At 41.1% G+C, this 20715-nt stretch overlaps 1 protein-coding gene across 5 annotated transcripts; it reads left to right on the forward strand.

The window, feature by feature from the left end:
- Window positions 1-597: 597 nt before the first annotated feature.
- On the forward strand, window positions 598-19426 carry LOC120054709 (nicalin-1). 5 transcript variants are annotated; one of them, XM_039002255.1, is made up of 15 exons: window positions 598-888; window positions 6299-6489; window positions 6811-6955; window positions 7076-7170; window positions 9287-9367; window positions 10971-11074; window positions 13261-13349; window positions 13629-13768; window positions 14254-14480; window positions 15147-15234; window positions 16333-16371; window positions 16671-16834; window positions 17148-17201; window positions 17371-17449; window positions 18577-19426. In XM_039002255.1, the coding sequence occupies exons 1-15, from the start codon at window positions 714-716 to the stop codon at window positions 18637-18639; spliced, it is 1734 nt and encodes a 577-aa protein (XP_038858183.1). In that variant the 5' UTR covers window positions 598-713; the 3' UTR covers window positions 18640-19426. The 5 variants fall into 5 exon arrangements, with proteins under 5 accessions (XP_038858183.1, XP_038858185.1, XP_038858187.1 ...); XM_039002257.1 differs by having other exon boundaries at window positions 16674-16834; XM_039002259.1 differs by having other exon boundaries at window positions 14254-14432.
- Window positions 19427-20715: the final 1289 nt, after the last annotated feature.

Here is a 20715-nt window from a genome sequence, read left to right on the forward strand (position 1 = left end):
CAAAGACTGTACAGTATGGCCACAGAGTTTCATATGGCCAAAGCCTCTCAATTAAGCAATACGACCTGAGGGGGTGTGGTATATTGACTATATACCACAAACCCCTGAGGTGCCTTATTGCTATTATAAACTGGTTACCAACTTAATTAGAGCAGGAAAAACAAATGTTTTATAGGGTCTGATATACCATGGCTGTCAGCCAATCAGCATTCAGGGTTCAAACCACCCAGTTTATATTGGCCAATACATAGCATTTTGTAATCCAGGGTTTATTGGCAGTATACCGTCAAGATATGACCATCTCTGGTCTTCACTGACCCCTGCCGTTAAATTCATCAACTGCACAGCCTCGCCTAAAATTCACGAAGCTGTCTTTGATGGCCCCTGTAGGACCCTTATCAGCAGAGATTTCTTAAATTCCCAGCGATTAATATTCTCATTAAATAAATCAATGAATGGGACAAATTATGATATGAATGTTTTATGATAAAGAATGTTCATTACAGATATGGAAGACGTAACAATAATATGTCCATGCCATTCAAAAAGCAAGCTCGTGCGTGTTTAGTTAGGTGGCCAAGCTTTTCGCCATATTAAAATCCACTTGTGTCGACTGTGTTAGTGAATGACAGCTAGGCTAGCGACTAGATTCGATCCGGCAACTGCCTAGATTATCAATTTACTGTTGTTTAGACCATAATACCAAGATCAAGATGTTTGAGGAGGCTAGTGAGGTGTTCGATAACATGTTTAAGTCCTCTTTCCCCCTGACTTTCATTGTGTTTATCCCCGCGGTGCTGATTCTCGTCTCACCCCTTCCAGCCGAAGCGGCACACGAATTCACCGTGTACCGCATGCAGCAGTATGACCTGCAGGGACAACCGTACGGTAAGCATTTAAAAATGGTATTTTGTGCAATTATTGAATGGAAATGCAGTCCTGTAGTTAGCTACCACACTATAAGGCATAGCTCTTTCGCTAAGTAAACGCTCTCTGTTATTGCACAGTCCTAGCTAGCTAACGCTAGCTAACGAGTGTGTCAGTGTGTTATTGGGGCCCGCAATTCGGGGCGTTCCTGCGTGTGAGCATCCCCCCTAGCATCCCATTGGTTCCTGCATGTGGGCGCAGCTGGAGGAACATTACCCTTCTAGCAAGCCATCTTCATATGCTTGTGACACTTGATTTTCTGGATTTCCCCTGATTGTCTATGCAATTAAAATATAGGTCAAATGGGAAATAAAAGTATTATTTTAGGATATGCCAACATTGTAGTATAATTCATGTGCAAGGTTTAACTGAAAATGGATGTGTAATCTGTTGATGCGTTGGATAGCAGATGTAACAGATATACTACCTCTCAAACTTTCTGGAAGTGGGGCAACGATATTTGGCTTTCCAAAGAAAGGAAAAAGCGGTGAACGCAGCGCTTGAGGTCATTACAAGGACAAATACCTTTGGTAGTAATATTCTACACTCGGACTGTTACCCCTTTGGTCACTTTATTTGTCTTGTGATCAGTTACAATGACATTACACTCATTACTGTAGTACTACAAATATTTGTACTACTCCCTTCACAGACCATATGGCCATTTACATTGACGTCAACATATTTGGTAGTGCATCCTACTGGAAGCTAAATAGCTCCTTATTAAATAATGATATAGTTAAGTTTGAGGTTAAAGGTCTTCTCACACTTTTGGGAAAGGGCTTGTGAATCTTATTGCAAGAACTGGGAGCTCTTTAAATTTGAAGTGGCCAAAGACCTCATAAAATATGGTAGTCATCTTGCTAAGACCAGAAGAGTTGAGGAGGAAAAGGTGATCATTAAGATAACTTCCCTTTCTCAGAGGTCCCCAGCCGGCCTCTCGGGGGAGGAGAAGGTGGAACTGATTGAGTTACAAAATAAACTGGATAATACAGTGCCTTGCAAAAGTATTCACCTCCCTTGCCATTTTTCCTATTTTGTTGCATTACAACCTGTAATTTAAATTTCTTTTTATTTCGATTTCATGTGATGGACATACACAAAATAGTCCAAATTGGTGAAGTGAAATGAAAAAATGTACTTGTTTCAAAATTCTAAAAAAAAAGTGGTGCATGCATATGTTTTTCACCCCCTTTGCTATGAAGCCCCTAAATAAGATCTGGTGCAACCAATTACCTTCAGAAGTCACATAATTAATTAAATAAAGTCCACCTGTATGCAATCTAAGTGTCACATGATCTCAGTATATATACACCTGTTCTGAAAGTCCCCAGAGTCTGCAACACCACTAAGCAAGCGGCACCATGAAGATCAAGGAGCTCTCCAAACTGGTCAGGGACAAAGTTTGGAGAAGTACAGATCAGGGTTGGGTTATAAAAAAAGATCTGAAACTTTGAACATTCCACGGAGCACCATTTAAATCCATTAATAAAAAAAAAAGGAAATAATATGGCACCACAACAAACCTGCCAAGAGAAGGCCGCCCACCAACACTCACGAACCAGGCAAGGAGGGCATTAATCAGAGAGGCAACAAAGAGACCAAATATAACCCTGAAGGAGCTGCAAAGCTCCACAGTGGAGATTGGAGTATCTGTCCATAGGACCATTTTAAGCCATACACTCCACAGAGCTGGGCTTTATCGAAGTGGCCAGAAAAAAAACATTGCTTAAAGAAAAAAATAAGCAAACACATTTGGTGTTCGCCAAATGGCAGGTGGGAGACTCCCCAAATATGGAAGAAGGTACTCTGGTCAGATGAGACTAAAATTGAGCTTTTTGGCCATCAAGGAAAATGCTATGTCTGGCACAAACCCAACACCTCTCATCACCCCGAGAATACCATCCCCACAGTGAAGCATGGTGGTGGCAGCATCATGCTGTGGGGATGTTTTTCATCGGCGGGGAATGGGAAACTGGTCAGAATTGAAGGAATTATGGATGGCGCTAAATACAGGGAAATACTTGAGGGAAACCTGTTTCAGTCTTCCAGAGATTTGAGACTGGGACAGGTTCACCTTCCAGCAGGACAATGACCCTAAGCATACTGCTTTAGCAACACTCGAGTGGTTTAAGGGGAAACATTTACATGTCTTGGAATGGCCTAGTCAAAGCCCAGACCTCAATCCAATTGAGAATCTGTGGTATGACTTAAAGATTGCTGTACACCAGCGGAACCCATCCAACTTGAAGGAGCTGGAGCAGTTTTGCCTTGAAGAATGGGCAAAAATCCCAGTGGCTAGATGTGCCAAGCTTATAGAGACATCCCAAGAGACTTACCGTTGTAATTGCTGAAAAAGGTGGCTCTACAAAGTATTGACTTTGGGTGGGTGAATAGTTATGCACGCTCAAGTTTTAATTTTTGTCTTATTTCTTGTTTGTTTCACAAAAATATATATTTTGCATCTTCAAAGTAGTAGGCATGTTGTGTAAATCAAATGATACAAACCCGCCAAAAATCTATTTTAATTCCAGGTTGTAAGCAAACAAAATAAGGAAAATGTCAAGGGGGGTGAATACTTTCGCAAGGCACTGTATATATAGATTAAAATAAACTGGATTTTATATATTTATACTACCGTTCAAAAGTGTTGGGTCACTTAGAAATGTCCTTGTTTTTGAAAGAAAAGCAAAAACAATTGTCCATTTTAAAATAACATCAAATTGATCGGAACTACAGTGTAGACATAGTTAATGTTGTGAATGACTATTGTAGCTGGAAATGGCAGATTTTTAAATGGAATATCTTCATAGGTGTACAGAGGCCCATTATCAGCAACCATCACTCCTGTGTTCCAATGGCACGTTGTGTTAGCTAATCCAAGTTTATCAATTTAGAAGGCTAATTGATCATTAGAAAACCCTTTTGTAATTATGTTAGTACAGCTAAAAACTGTTCTTCTGATTTAAAGAAGCAATAAACTGGCCTTCTTTAGACTAGTTGAGTATCTGGAGCATCAGCATTTGTGGGTTCGATTGCAGGCTCAAAATGGCCAGAAACAAAGACCTTTCTTCTGAAACTCGTTAGTCTATTCTTGTTCTGAGAAATGAAGGCTATTCCATGCGAGAAGTTGCCAAGAAACTGAAGATCTCGTACAATGCTGTGTACTACTAATGTGTAATAATGTGTACTACTCCCTTCACAGAACAACGCAAATGGGCTCTAACCAGAATAGAAAGAGTGGGAGACCCCGGTGCACAACTGAACAAGAGGACAAGTACATTGGAGTGTCTAGTTTGAGAAACAGATGCCTCACAAGTCCTCAACTGGCAGCTTCATTAAATAGTACCTGCAAAACACCAGTCTCAACTTCAAAAGTGATGCTGGGATGGGATGGCCTTATAGTTATTTTCTGAACAAGTCGCTCCCTTCCTACTTGAAGTCTTTTTAGAGAGTATTAAAAACAATGTTCTCCCTCCAATGAGGGACAATGAGTCAGGGGTTAATAACACTGATACCTAAGCCTAAAGAAGCGCTGCTCATCGATAACTGGCCTCCAGTTTGTCTTCTTAATAATGACTAAGATATTAGCCTTACTACTTGCAAAAATAATTAAAGAAGTCCTGGATGCAATCATTGATGAAACAGTCTTGCTTTATGAGGAACAGAGATATTTCTAACAATATCAGACTAATATTAGACATACTTGACTACTCAGACCTAATAACCGAGGATAGCTTCATATTATTTTTGATTTTTATAAAGCATTTGACACAGTAGAGCATCAGTTCCTCTTCCACTCCTTTGAGAAATGTGTCTTTGGGGATTTTTTTCTGAAAGGTTGTTAAGACTCTCTATACAAATGGAAATATCTCTATAAAACTTAAACATGGCACCTCGATTTGAGTTAAAGAGCGGAATTAGGCAAGGTTATCCTATCTTACTGTATCTGTTTTTATTAATCACCCAACTTCTTACAAAATTATTTCTAGTGATGCACCAATATGACATTTTTGGTTGATACCGATATCCAATACTTTCCTTGACAAAAAAATAACGATACCGATATTTAAAATTTTAGCTGCCTTTTAAGCATTCTAGTACAGTTAAATAGTTAACACACACACATGGACGCAGCAGTCTAAGGCACTGGATCTCAGTGCAAGAGGCATCACTACAGTCCCTGGTTCGAATCCAAGCTGTAACACATCCGGCTGTGATTGGGAGTCCCATAGGGCGGCGAACAATTTGCCCAGCATCGTCCGGGCCGTCATTGTAAATAAGAATTTGTTCTTAACTGACTTGCCTTGTTAAATAAAGGTTACACACACACACCACACTGACCAAAACTTTATTTTGTTGGCATTTACATATGTCCCCATTTACCAGTAAAACATCATCAAAACTGATTTCTTTCACTTACTTGCTGTGCTGTTCAGTCGTTTCATTCTCAACCAGAATTTCTGTGTTCAGACCTGTGTTAATTTTCTATAATGCCTGCTACAATAAGTGAATGTCCATTATGATTGGTTCATCTTAAATTTGTAACAAAAAGGGCGTTTTCATAGACGTGAAAGCCAGATCAGTGATTATTGCGAAAAAACAGCTTAAACTATTTTGATTAAATTATTACATTATTTGTGGGTTTTATGGTTGTGGAAGGCTTATATTTAGCCTATGTATAATTTCACAAGCCCTGAATTCATTCGATTTTTGCTTACTGTTTGAAATGCAGTGTATTTGACCTTTTTAATTGTACAACAAAGCTTAGTTATAGAAAACAGTGATGCAAAAATATCTCCAGTTTCCATGTGGTATTTGAGTTGTGGTAGTATCAACAGCGCGTACAACCTGATTTCCCGCCTAATCAATATGAGTGATTTATTACCACTTGTCAAAACAACAGGGTTTTTGGTGCGGGTGCAGTGTACAAGCTGCTTTAAAAAATATTCCAAGTAATATGATTACTATTGTTGCATATGTGTGTGTAGATAGTGAAAATTCAAAACATAAAATGTACTATGACAAACTGTTTCTTGTTGTTGATTTGGACACGTCAAAACTGTGTTTTGACATTGGGCTATTTATCAAAATGTCTTGTGAACAGGAAACAGTGGCGGCATAATTTTCAATTGAAGTTTTAGGAATATAAATTGAACTTTCAACATTCATTTCCAATGGTATTGTACTTAATCAGGTAAAAACTTCTGAATGATTAAAAAAATGTGCTGTGATTTGATATATTTTGATGAAATATCAGCAATCACAAAAACGAGTTTGCCCTGCCTAATAGCCTACTACTACAGCATAGCATCAATGGTGTTTCCACACATCCCTCCCCAACTGATCTGATCCCACTTGTGATTCCCAGGTACCAGGAATGCCATATTGAACACGGAAGCGCGCACTGTGGAGGCGGAAGTGCTAAGCCGCCGCTGTGTCATCATGCGGCTGGTGGACTTCTCCTATGAGAGATACCAGAAAGCCCTGCGCCAGTCCGCTGGGGCTGTGGTCATCATTCTCCCCAAGAATATGTCCACCATGCCGCAGGACATAGTACAGGTAATAATGCCTTATGAGTGGGTTTTATGACCGTTCATCAAACTAGTCAAATCAAGAGGCAAGGTCCTGAGTTGCTTTTAAAGCTAGAGCTCCTTTGGTGTTCTTGTAAAGTGAGTTTCTGTTACACTCAAGGAAAACTATCAGTCACAACACTCCCTCCTTATCAGTTGTAACTCAAAGCAAAACTTGAAAAACCAGACTTGCTGGAGTGAAGTAGGCCAAAGTGTCCAAATGTTATGCTGTTTCACATTCACACTGCTGCCCTGGTAATGTTGTTATCTTGTGAATGATAACCTGGCATTCCTTATTCCTCTGTTGTAGCAGTTCATGGAGCTGGAGCCAGAGATGCTGGCCACAGAGACCATTGTCCCGGTTTACTTTGCTCTGGAGGATGATGAGCTGCTCTCCATCTACACACAGACCCTCACCTCCTCCTCCTCCCAGGGCTCCTCCTCTGCAGCTGAAGGTGCAGGACATTTACAAATATTGTGTTGAAAACTGTTGGTCGAAACGCTGTCAGAGGAAATTCTTTCTAGTGAAATTCTTTTGAGGGATTTAATGACCCCTTTTCCCCATGCCTTCACAGTGCTGATCCACACAGCCACAGCCAATGGCTTTCAGATGGTGACGAGTGGGGCTCAGAGCAAGGCAGTGAGTGACTGGGCCATTACCAGTCTAGAGGTGAGAATCATTATGGTTAAACCACTATCCTTTATCTGTTTAATGCTTTATGTAGCTCTGTGACATTTAATCCAGACATCCACGTTAGTGTTAATGGGTGACATATTTTATGATATTAGGCTACCAGTGGAGCAGTACTCACATTAACACACTGCTCACACGTAAGGTGTTAAGTGATTTAGAAGCAAATAACGTGTTAGTTTTCTTAACCTTGTGTCATTCTTGGGTCTATATGATATTCTAGAGTGTGTGTGTGTGTGTGTGTTGAACTAAGGTAGGTGTCAAACCCAGGGAAATAATGGATTTAGCCCTGTAGTAGGAGATTAGGCGACTCCAGTAAATTTCCTGAGTCCTCAAGTGTTCCTTTCTACCTAATGCATACGGTCACCAGTCAATGGCATTGTTTCACATAATGGGTTTAAGTTTAAAATCACCCTCCCGGATCCGGGATCCTCCTCATCAGAAACGCTGACTAGCATAGCCTAGCCTAGCGCCACAGGGAATATCATATAATATAATCATGAAATCACAAGTCCAATACAGCAAATGAAAGATAAACATCTTGTGAATCCAGCCAACATGTCCGATTTTTTTAAATGTTTTACAGCGAAAACACAACATATATTTATGTTAGCTCACCACAATAGCCCAACACACAACGCCATTTTTTCACCGCAAAGATAGCTTTCACAAAACCCACAAATAGAGATAAAATTAATCACTAACCTTTGAACAACTTCATCAGATGACAGTCTTATAACATCATGTTATACAATACATTTATGTTTTGTTCGAAAATGTGCATATTTATAGCTACAAACCCTGGTTTTACATTGTGAACATGGCGCAAAAATGCTCCAAATTGTCCGGAGAAATGTTGGAGAGTCACGTAATCTAACAGAAAATCTCATTATAAACTTTGCTGAAAAATACATGTTGGACATATAATTAAAGATACACTGGTTCTTATTGCAACCGCTGTGTTAGATTTAAAAAAAATAACTTTAGTAAAAAGCACAGCATACAATAATCTGAGACAGCGCTCAGCCATTCTCCGCCATGTTGGAGTCAACATATTCAACAAAAATACGAAATAACATCATAAATATTCTCTTACCTTTGATGAACTTTCATCAGAATGCAGTGCCAGGAGTCCTAGTTCCACAATAAATCGTTGTTTTGTTTTAGAATGTCCATTTCTTCTGTCGAATTAGCAACTTTGGCTAGCATAGTGGGGCTCACGTGTCCATGAAAGTTTGGCGCATGGAACGAAAAATTCCAAAAGTCATAATAAAAGTCGAATAAACTGGTCAAACTCAGTTGAAAATCCATCTTTAGGATGTTTTTCTCGTATGTATCCAATAACGTCCCAGACGGAGCATTTCTTCGTGTCTACCTAACGCATTGCAGAAAACGATATGGTGCACCCAGGTGCGCAGCAAAATACTGCCAATATGGCTGACCTGTCACTCCAAAAGCTCTCATTCGGTCCCACATCAGGCTAGACACCTCATTCAACATTCTACTGCCTGTTGACATCTAGTGGAAGGCGTATGAAGTGCATACATATCCATAAATACAAGGCAATTGAATAGGAGCAGCCCTTCACAGAGACCCATTTCAGAATTTTCACTTCCTATTTGGAAGTTTGCCTGCCAAATGAGTTCTGTTTTACTCTCAGATATAATTCAAACAGTTTTAGAAACGTCAGAGTGTTTTCTATCCAATAGTAATAATAATATGCATATCATATGATCTAGAACAGAGTACGAGGCCGTTTAATTTGGGCACTATTTTTTCCCAAAGTGGAAATGGCGCCCCCTATTAAGAAGAAGTTAAGTCCTTGTGGTAGGTATTCCATGCCTGTCTTTGTTGATGTCTTGAGTCTCATACCCTTGGCTACATACTTTACTTTCATATAAGATGACAGCAAATGTAGTATTTTATTAGGATCCCCATCAGCTGTTGCTAAAGCAGCAGCTACTCTTCCTGGAGTCCACATGAAACATGACATAACACAGAACATTAATGTAGTAGTAGATTGTTGTTTCGAGATGTTATAGAACTGATATACAATATACTTTTGTCTAATAACTGTCTCTCTGTCCTCTCCTAGGGGCGACTGGCTGGAACTGGAGGAGAGGACCTGCCCACCATTGTCCTGGTGGCTCACTATGACTCCTTTGGTGTCGCTCCGGTACAACCAGCTCTCCCTTAACTGTTTAGGGCTGCAATCCCGTTAACGGGATCGATATGACAACAGCCAGTGAAAGTGCAGGGCGCCAAATTCAAACAGAAATCTCATAATTAAAATTCCTCAAACATACAACTATCTTATACCATTTTAAAGGTAATCTTGTTGTTAATCCCACCACAGTGTCCGATTTCAAAAAGGCTTTACAGCGAAAGCACCACAAACGATTATGTTAGGTCACCGCCAAATCACCGAAAAACACAGCCATTTTTCCAGCCAAAGACAGGAGTCACATAAAGCAGAAATAGAGATAAAATGAATCACTAACCTTTGATGATCTTCATCAGATGACACTCATAGGACTTCATGTTACACAATACATGTATGTTTTGTTCGGTAAAGTTCATATTTATATAACAAAATCTCAGTATACATTGGCGCGTTATGTTCAGTAGTTCCAAAAACATCCGGGGATTTTGCAGAGAGCCACATCAATTTCCAGAAATACTCATAATAAACGTTGATCAAAGATCAAGTGTTATACATGGAATTTTAGATCCACTTCTCCTTAATGCAACCGCTGTGTCAGATTTCAAAAAGCTTTACGGAAAAAGCAAACCATGCAATAATCTGAGGTCGGCACTCAGAGCCCAATCAAGACAAAAATATATCCGCCATATTGTGCAGTCAACAGAAGTCAGAAATAACATTATAAATATTCACTTACCTTTGATGATCTTCATCAGAATGCACTCCCAGGAATCCCAGTTCCACAATAAATGTTTGATTTGTTCGGTAATGTCCATCATTTATGTCCAAATAGCTACTTTTGTTAGCGTGTTTGGTAAACAAATCCAAAGTCACGAAGAGCGTTCACTAAAAGCAGACGAAATGTCAAAAAGTTACGTAACAGTCAGTAGAAACATGTCAAACGATATATTGAATCAATCTTTAGGATGTTTTCAACATAAATCTTCAATAATGTTCCAACCGGAGAATTCCTTTGTCTTCAGAAGTGCGATGGAACAGAGCTCGCTCTCACATGAACGCGCATGTTCAGGTCATGGTAGACCTTACTCAATCCCCTCTCATTCGGCCCCCCTTCACAGTAGAAGCATCAGACAAGATTCTAAAGACTGTTGACATCTAGTGGAAGCCTTAGGAAGTGCAAAATGACCCATATCCCACTGTGTATTCGATAGGCGAAGAGTTGAAAACCTACAAACCTCAGATTTCCCACTTCCTGGTTGGATTTTTTCTCAGGTTTTTGCCTGCCATATGAGTTCTGTTATACTCACAGACATCATTCAAACAGTTTTAGAAACTTCAGTGATTTCTATCCAATACTAATAATAATATGCATATATTAGCAACTGGGACTGAGGAGCAGGCAGTTTACTCTGGGCACCTCTGGGCACCTTTTCATCCAAGCTACTCAATACTGCCCCTGCAGCCATAAGAAGTTAATACACCTAAATATATTCTATGATATGCTATATTTATAATATTTTTTACTGTATGATAGTTCTATTTATTTATGTTGCAGAATTCTCCTCCACCAGAAGTGAAAATGCTAATTAAATGTCTTTGGTGTTGTTCTGTCCAGTGGCTGTCCTATGGAGCAGACTCTAACGGCAGTGGGGTGTCTATGCTGCTGGAGTTAGCCAGGCTCTTCTCCAGACTCTACACCTACAAGAGGACACATGCTGGGTGAGCAACACAGGTCCACAGCTCCTCAGAGAAAGCAGGCTTATTACAATGCTATCCACACGTTTCTTTCCTTGTGCCTAAGCATTCCACACCCTTTAGGAAAATCGCACTCCACATGTAAAACTCACAACTAAAATAATACACCTCTTACAGTGGTCAGAAAACAACTCTTCCTGTGTTCACAAAAGTATTTCGCTTTTAAGAGTCGATTAGTTTTAGTAATAGAGTAGAAAGGATGTGGTTCTTAGAAGACATTTGTCGATTCCTAGACGAAGTGTACTCTGGAGTGTGAGTGCTGTTTGAGACGAGGGGCCACGTTAGTGTAAATGTGTTGGCGTAATGGCACACTGGCTGTTCTCCATGGTGTTAGGTGAGCTCTTGTGTTGGCGTATTCTCCATACTGACATAACACAGACATAACACTTATTCTCCATCATGTAGTAACCAAAAAAGTGTTAAACAAAATATATTTGAGATTCTTCAAAGTAGCCACCCTTTGCCTTGATGACAGGCTTTGCACACTCGTGGCATTCTCTCAACCAGCTTCACCTGGAATGCTTTTCCAACAGTCTTGAAGCAGTTCCCACATATGCTGAGCACTTGTTGGCTGCTTTTCCTTTAGTCTGCAGTCCAACTCATCCCAAACCATCTCAATTGGGTTGAGGTCGGGTGATTGTGGAGGCCAAGTCATTTGATGCAGCACTCCATCACTCTCCTTCTTGCTCAAATAGCCCATACACAGCCTGGAGGTGTGTTGGGTCATTGTCCTGTTGAAAAACAAATGATAGTCCCACTAAGCACAAACCAGATGGGATGGTGTATCGCTGCAGAATGCTGTTGAAGTGTGCCTTGAATTCTAAATAAATCCGTGTCACCAGCAAAGCACCCCAACATCATCACACCTCCTCCATGCTTCACGGTGAGAACCACACATGCAGAGATCATCCGTTCACCTACTCTGCGTCTCACAAACACACGGTGGTTGGAACCAAAAATCTCAAATTTGGACTCATCAGACCAAAGCACAGTCTAATGTCCATTACTTGTGTTTCTTGGCTCAAGCAAGTCTCTTCTTCTTATTGGTGTCCTTTAGTGGTGGTTTCTTTGCAGCAATTCAACCATGAAGGCCTGCTTTACGCAGTCTCATCTGAACAGTTGATGTTGAGATGTGTCTGTAATGAACTTATCCTCTGCAGCAGAGGTAACTCTGGGTCTTCCTTTCCTGTGGTGGTCCTCATGAGAGCCAGTTTCATCATAGCGCTTGATGGTTTTTGCGACCGCACTTGAAGAAACTTTCAAAGTTCTTGACATTTTCCGAATTGACTGACCTTCATGTCTTAAAGTAATGATGGAATGTCGTTTCTCTTTGCTTATTTGAGCTGTTCTTGCCATAATAAGGACTTGGTCTTTTACCAAATAGGGCTATCTTCTGTATACCACGCCTACCTTGTCACAACACAACTTATTGGCTCAAATGCATTAAGAAGGAAAGAACTTTTAACAAGGCACACCTGTTAATTGAATTGCATTCCAGGTAGACCGCTGCTCCCAAGTGCATCTCAGTGCAAGAGGCATCACTAAAGTCCCTGATTCGAATCCAGGCTGAATCACATCCGGCCGTGATTAAGAGTCCCATAGGACGGCGCACAATTGGCCCAGCGTCGTCCGGGGTAGGCCGTCATTGTAAATAAGAATTTGTTCTTAAATGACTTGCCTAGTTAAATAAAGTTTCAATAAAAAAATGAAGCTGATTGAGAGAATGCCAAGAGTGTGCAAAGCTGTCATCAAGGCAAAGGGTGGCTACTTTGAAGAATCTCAAATATAAAATATATTTTGATTTAACACTTTTTTGGTTACTACATGATTCCATATGTGTTGATGTCTTCACTATTATTAGAAAAATAGTAAAAATAAAGAAAAACCCAGGAATGAGTAGGTGTGTCAACTTTTGACTGGTACTGAATGTAAATTAGATATTTCTGTATTTTTTTCAATACATTTGCTAAAATTTCACATTGTCATTATGGGGTGTTGTGTGTAGATGGGTGAGAAAAAAACATATATTTAATCCGTTTTGAAATCAGGCTGCGACACAACAAAATGTGAAATAAGTCAAGGGGTGTGAATATCCAGAATGATAAGAATGGCCTCTCCTGTCATTTCTAACACACCTGCTGTCTTCTTAGATACAACCTGCTTTTCTTTGTCTCTGGAGGAGGGAAGTTCAACTACCAAGGCACCAAGCGCTGGCTGGAGGACAACCTGGATCATACAGGTACACTAAGCTCACATGATAAGGCTGTAGACTCAGTTACAGGATGGGTTTTTTGACTGCTACAGCGGAACACAGAAGAACATCTGTACAATACACACTGGAAATTAAATGGAATGAAACATGAACCCAGCCACAAGTGTTATTAAATGGAGGTCATGCGTGCAAAACAATGGGCGTGCATGAATCATGGAAATGTATATTTGGTTAGATATGGCAGTGTAAACAGTCTGTCTCTTTTCCTTTCCCCCTTTATCTCTATCCTGTCGTCCCTCTCTGCAGACTCCAGTCTGTTGCAGGACAATGTGGCATTTGTGTTGTGTCTGGACACCCTGGGGAACGGGGACAGTCTGCACCTTCACGTGTCCAAGCCCCCTAAAGAGGGAACCGCCCAGTACGCCCTGCTCAAAGAGCTGGAGACTGTAAGGACCATCACATCAACCACATACGTTTCATAGATAATAACTGTTTTTGTAGAATTATTTTTATATTTATATAATTTAAATTCACATATGTAAAATTAAGCAATAAGGCACGAGGGGGTGTGGTATATGGCCAATATACCACAGCTAAGGGATGTTCTTACACACGATGCAACGAGGAATGCCTGGATACAGCCCTTAGCCGTGGTATATTGGCCATATGCCACAACCCCCCCGAGGTGCCTTATTGCTATTATAAAGTGCATACCAACGTAATTAGAGCAGTAAAAATAAGTGTTTTGTCATACCCGTGTTGTACTGTCTGATATACCACGGCTGTCAGCCAATCAGCCATTCAGGGCTCGAACCGCCCAGTTTATAATGATATATATATATATATAAATATTGATCACTCATAGCACATTACATGTACACTCAAAGTTCCCTACTGTAAGTTTTTCGGACCTTTAAACCCTGTCCCCCAGGTGGCGTCCAACCAGTACCCAGAGGTCAAGTTCTCAATGGTGCACAAGAAGATAAACCTGGCGGACGACACACTGGCGTGGGAGCACGAGCGCTTCGGGATCCGCCGGCTGCCGGCCTTCACGCTGTCCCACCTCAACAGCCACCGCGAGGTGCAGCGCTCCAGCATCATGGACGTGCGGTCAGTGTCCCCCTCTTCTGAACATGGAGCGGGAGAGCCCCCTGCTGGGTGGGTTTATTACTGCAGTCCGACCAAGAGACCGAGCATCCAACCCCCCCATCCACAACCCCCAAACCCTGCCTAGGCCCAGCTCACCTATCACACCTCATTCAAAGAATCAACTGCTCATTAGGATCTATTGAATCAAGGTTGTAAGTGCTAGGCTTGAACGAAAGCCTGCACACATTGCTGCTCCCCCCCGGGCCGTATTGCCTACACCGCTGCCTTTGGGACTTAGATCAGAGAGTAGATGTGGGACTTTTTTTGTAGATCTGTCTCACAGCAAGGTGGAGTCATTACCATGTTGCTTAAAATCTGATGAAGTGATGTTGCTTGCCGGAGTATGAACTGTTACTAATACTGTGTTTAGTTGTATTGTTAGCAGTCCCTCAAGGAGATGGGAACATGGTTGCTGGCCCCTGGAATAAAAAATAAAAAGGTTGAGAAACACTGGGCTACCGGGTTGATTTGGGATTGTGCCCCTTCGTCCCGCTGTAGTGAACCGTCTGTGCTCCCAACCTTCTCATTGCCACCTCCCCTCCACCCCACCTCCCGCCCAGTGTAGTGGACTGTCTGTGCTCCCCTCACATTCTCCATCAGTGTGTTGCAGAGTTGAGCTGCTCTTGATTGCTGGATAATTGAACTGTGAATTTTAACTGTGATTTACGGTTCCAGACCTCATGTGGATCTGAGAAAGCTTAGCAGGAACACAAAGCTGATTGCAGAGTCGCTGGCCAGAGTCATCTACAACCTCACAGAGAAGGTAAAGATATGTAGAACATGTCGGCGTCACCATATACGTTTTCAATATTGAAAGCCACGTAATGAAAGTCGATGGACGTTTTTCATTTTGTTTTCGATATTTATACTGAACAAAAACATGCAACAATTTCAAAGATTTTACTTGATCACAGTTCATATAAGGAAATCAGTCAATTTAAATTAAATTCATTAGGCCCTAATCTATGGATTTCAAATGGCTGGGCAGGGCTGCAGCAATGGGCAGTGGGCAGTGGCGCAGCGGTCTAAGGCACTGCATCTCATTGCTAGAGGCATCACTACAGACCCTGGTTCGATTCCAGGCTGTATCACAACCGGCCGTGATTAGGAGACCAATAGGGAAGCGCACAATTGGCCCAGCGTCGTCATTGTAAATAATAATTTGTTAATTAGTTAAATAAAGGCCCACCCACTGGCGACCCAGGCACAGCCAATCAGAATTAGTTTTTCCCCACAAAAGGGCTTTATTACAGACAGAAATACTCCTCAGCATCCTCCCCCCCAGATGATCCCGCAGGTGAATCAGCTGGATGTGGAGGTCCTGGGCTGGTGTGGTTACAAGGGGTCTGCAGTTGTGAGGCCAGTTGGACGTACTGCCAAATTCTCTAAAACGACGTCAGAGGCATCTTATAGTAGAGAAATGAACCTTAAATTCTCTGGCAACAGCTCTGGTGGACATTCCTGCAGTCAGCATGACAATTGCACACTCCCTCAACTTGAGACATCTGTGGCATTGTGTTGTGACAAAACTGAACATTTTAAAGTGGCCTTTTATTGTCCCCAGCACAATGTGCACCTGTGTAATGATCATGCTGTTTAATCAGCTTCTTGATATGCCACACCTGTCAGGTGGATTATCTTGGAGAGGGAGAAATGCTCACTAACAGGGATGTAAACAAATTTGTGCTCGAAATTTGAGAGAAATAAGCTTTTTGTGCATATGAAACATTTCTGGGATCTTTTCTTTCAGCTCATGAAACATGGGACCAACACTTTACATGTTGCTTTATATTTTTGTTCAGTATGGGTTGCTCTTTGTCCTGCACATCAGGTTTGACCTCTCTCTCTCTCGTGTGTCCAGGGTGCCCCAGGTGACCTACAGATTTTCACTGAACAAATGGTGAGTGATTGAACGTGGCTTGACCCTACTGTCCCTGTGAGGCTGTCTCTGACATGACCTTAACCAAGCCTTTTTGAAAGGCTGCTATACACACCAGGACTTTGAGCAGTGGGCAACCAGTGGTCCCCTTAGGCTAGTGTTAGTATGTAGCTGTTATAGCATGGACAGTTAGTCGGGGTCAAGATGTGTGTGTGTGTGTGTGTACTTAACAAGACAAGTACGTGTCAAGGTGTGTACTATACGCCACTGATTATGAATGTGTGTATTTGTGTGTCTGTGTGTGTTGCCTGCACGGCCAGCAGATGCAGGAGGAGCAGCTGTCGTCGGTGGTGGACTGGCTGACAGCCCAGCCGCGGGCTGCCCAGCTGGTGGACAAGGACAGCAGTGTGGTCAGCACCCTGGAGTACCACCTGGGACGGTACCTGAAGGACGTCCGTAGGCACTACGTCAAGGCTGACAAGAGGTGACCAGTCACTGACCTCTGCGTTACGGCTAATACAGGGTGTCAATGGTCCTCTTGACTGGCCACAGCTACTGGTTCTGCCGTGTTTACCTTGGAGGAATCACAGAACTACTAAGAGTGCTCATAGTGGTCAAAAACTGTGACAGAATCACTCCTTTTATTGTAGAAGATCAATTGTAAGAATCAAATAGTCTGGGATGGATGTGATTTTTACACTTTCTATTTACTGTTGTTCATTTAACAAATGACCTGTATGGTTTAGAAATGGATGACGTTACAGTGACAAATGCAATCTTTTTTCTCCCCCCCCCAGAGACCCAGAGTTTGTCTTCTACGATCAGCTCAAACAGACCATGAATGCTTACAGGTAGACGTTATGGCTGCCTGCTGTATTTAGCCCTCAGAGTGCTGAGCTTTAGTGCAATAGAGCAAAAGCCTATTGATTTTAATTTCAAACCTCTTCAGCTTGCTTTTGTATCAGTTTTTTCCCCTCCCTTTAACACTCTTGTCATTTTATATATCCACTTTCCTAACAGGGTGAAACCAGCCATCTTTGACCTGCTTCTGGCATTCTGCATTGCAGCTTACCTCGGAGTGATATATCTGTCCATCCAGGTATGTATCGATACAACATCCGCATTCTGATGGCTACTAATGTTATTTTGATGTATGGTCATTAGTCTGTTGACCTAGCCTAACCCTGCAACTCCTACCCCGGTCATTGCTGTAAATCAGATGAATGCTTTCTTCTCAGTTCGCCTTACCTGGTTATTTAAGGGGTTAACAATACCCAGCTAGCACATTTGGTTCCATGGAAGTTATGGAAACATACATTTTGGTTTCCCATTGGTTCTAGGAACGAAGCATTAAGTTTCCTGACCGGTAACATTTGGCTGTTCTGGGGACATTACTTTTTAGGTTGCAGGGAGGTTTTGAGAATGTTTTACTATGGTTCCCTGAAAATGGAAATGATAGGTAATTAAATAACATTCTGAGAAATTGTTTCAATAAGACTTTTAATAACACTGCAAGCTTATTTTGGTTTAACTGTTGAACTCCAAGCACAGATAAGACATATGGAAATGTATTTGCTTAGGCATTAGTCATGCAAACACATTTATTTTTGTGGCACGGCGTCAGGGAGATTCGAACCTATGATCTTCTGTTCTCTGTCCATGGAATTAGACCATTGCGCCACCGAGATGGAGCTAGCTGTTCATTTTTGTCTATTTAAACAAACACACTTCAAAGGAAAACAGCACTCAGTAAGATCAGGTGTGGCCAATTTGTGGGCACGGCCAACACACAGGACCACACTTAACAAGATAGAGGATAGAGAGTTTTGTTGACACTGAGAATGGAATGTATGTTCTGAAATAACATTCTTAGAACGTTCTTTCAACGTTATGTTTTATAGTAAGTACTGAAATTCCCACAGAAGAATGTTGTTTTTTAACGTTCTCTGAACAATTTCAGAACATTACTTTAAATAGAACCATGAGGAAACCTGTATCAAACTTATGCTGAAGTATTGAAATTCCCACCTAAGAAACATATGGTTCTGTGGTTAACGTTATGTGCTAGCTGGGTATCCTGCACCATTCCCAGAAGGTTGTGGAAAGGTTGAATGCAAAATAACCATAGGACAACTACGCTCTCACCAAGCTCTAAGAAATATATGGTTCTCAGAACATTATGTGCTAGCTGGGTAATGTCTTTCTCACTTTTTTCTCTCTCTTCAGCACTTTGTGGTTCTCTACAGTGTGGTGCGCAGAATCACAACGCCCAAGACCAAGCAGCATTAAGCCACTCCTCTTCCTCATTCAGACTCCTCACACCGACAACGAGCTCTAGCCAGTAACAAAACGGGGGCAGACCAAGCTGCTCATCTTTTTTTCTTTTTTTTTTACCACCCAATCTATGTCCTTTGTTCCTCTTTGGAAATGAAACGTGTTGAATCATTTCTCTCTGCCAAGTTTAGCCATCTAGTCAGTTCCTTCAATGGCTGTCAAGTCAGAATGCACTCTGGTCTTCCTGTCCCCGTGAAATCAGATGTCAAACATTTCCTCGTAAACCCAATCCCACATCATCTCCTAGTCCCTAACCCCTATTTTCCCCTATGATCTGAGAGAATTTGATAGGTGTAAGAAATATGGTAATAGCGTTACCTTGTGCTCAGATAGGCTAGGTGACATTTTCACCAGTTTGTTTACACCTATCCAGTCCTCTCCATAAGGAGTAGGTACTAGGGGCTGATGTGGGATTAGACATTTCTATACCCACAGCTCACTCCTCAGTGCCCTATAGTGTGAATTTTGCCAAACTACAATGGGTCGTCTTCTTGGGCAGCTATGGAGTAGCATGAGTGTGCAGGAGTAGCAGTGAGACTTGGTAATATTGTTTGGATGGATGGTTGATATATTTGGTCACCCTGACTAGATTTATTTTTCTATATGATTTATTATTTTCTTTAACCCCAATTAACTAATTAAATAGTGCCTTCAGAAAGTATTCATACACCTTGACTTGTTCCAGATTTTGTTGTGTTACAGCCTGAATTCAAAATGGATTAAATTGTTTTTTTCTCACCCATCTACACACAATACTCCATAATGACAAAGTGAAAAAATGTTTTTACATTTTGTAGCAATTTTTGCACAACCCTGAGTCAATAGATGTTAGAATCACCTTTGACAGCGAATACAGCTGTGAGTTTTTGACACACCTGGATTGTACAATATTTGCACATTATTCTTTATAAAATTCTTCAAGCTCTGTCAAGATGATCGTTGATCATTACTAGACAGCGATTTTCAAGTCTTGCCATAGATTTTCAAGACGACTTTAAGTCAAAACTGTAACTAGGCAACTCAGGAACATTCAATGTTGTCTTGATAAGCAACTCCAGTGTATATTTGGCCTTGAGACTCCCAGTGTCTGTTGGAAAGCAGACTGAACCAGGTTTTCCTCTAGGATTTTGTCTGTGCCTAGCTTTATTCTGTTTATTTTTATCCTAAAAAACTCCCTAGTCCTTGCGGATGACAAGCATACCATAACATGATGCAGCCACCACCATGCTTGAAAATATGAAGAGTGGTACTCAGTGATGTGTTGGATTTGCCCCAAACATAGCGCTTTGTATCCAAGACATAAAGTTAATTTCTTTCTCACATTGTTTTGCAGTATTACTTTAGTGCCTTGTTGCAAACAGGATACATGTTTTGGAATATTTTCTATTCTGTACAGGCTTCCTTTTTTTTTCACTCTGTCATTTAGATTAGTATTGTGGTGTAACTACAATGTTGTTGAGCCATGCTCAGTTTTCTCCTATCACAGCCATTAAACTCTTAACTGTTTTTAACTGAGTTAGGAAGGACGCTTTTATCTTTGTCGTGACTGGGTGTATTGATACACCATGCAAAGTGTAATAATAATTTCACCATGCTCAAAGGCAATGTCTGCTTTTTTATTTTTTGCCCTTTGCGAGGCCTTGGAAAGCCTCCCTGGCCTTTGTGGTTGAAATTCACTGCTCGACTGAGGGACCTTACATGTTAACCACTATTATTGCACACAGAGTGAATCCATGCAACTTATGTGACTTGTTAATAAGCACATTTTTACTCCTGAACTTATTTAGGCTTGCTATAACAAAGGGGTTGAATACCTGAACTTATTTAGGCTTGCTATAACAAAGGGGTTGAATACTTACTGACTCAAGACATTTCAGCTTTTCATTTGTAATTAATTTGTAAAAATATCTAAAAACATAATTCCACTTTGACATTATGGGGTATTGTGTGTAGGCCAGTGACACAAAATCTCAATTTAATAAAGGTTTTATTCAGGCTGTAACGCAACAATGTGGAAAAAGTCTAGGGGTG

This window comes from Salvelinus namaycush, chromosome 10 (assembly GCF_016432855.1).
Source record: "Salvelinus namaycush isolate Seneca chromosome 10, SaNama_1.0, whole genome shotgun sequence".
Lineage (NCBI taxonomy): Eukaryota > Metazoa > Chordata > Actinopteri > Salmoniformes > Salmonidae > Salvelinus > Salvelinus namaycush.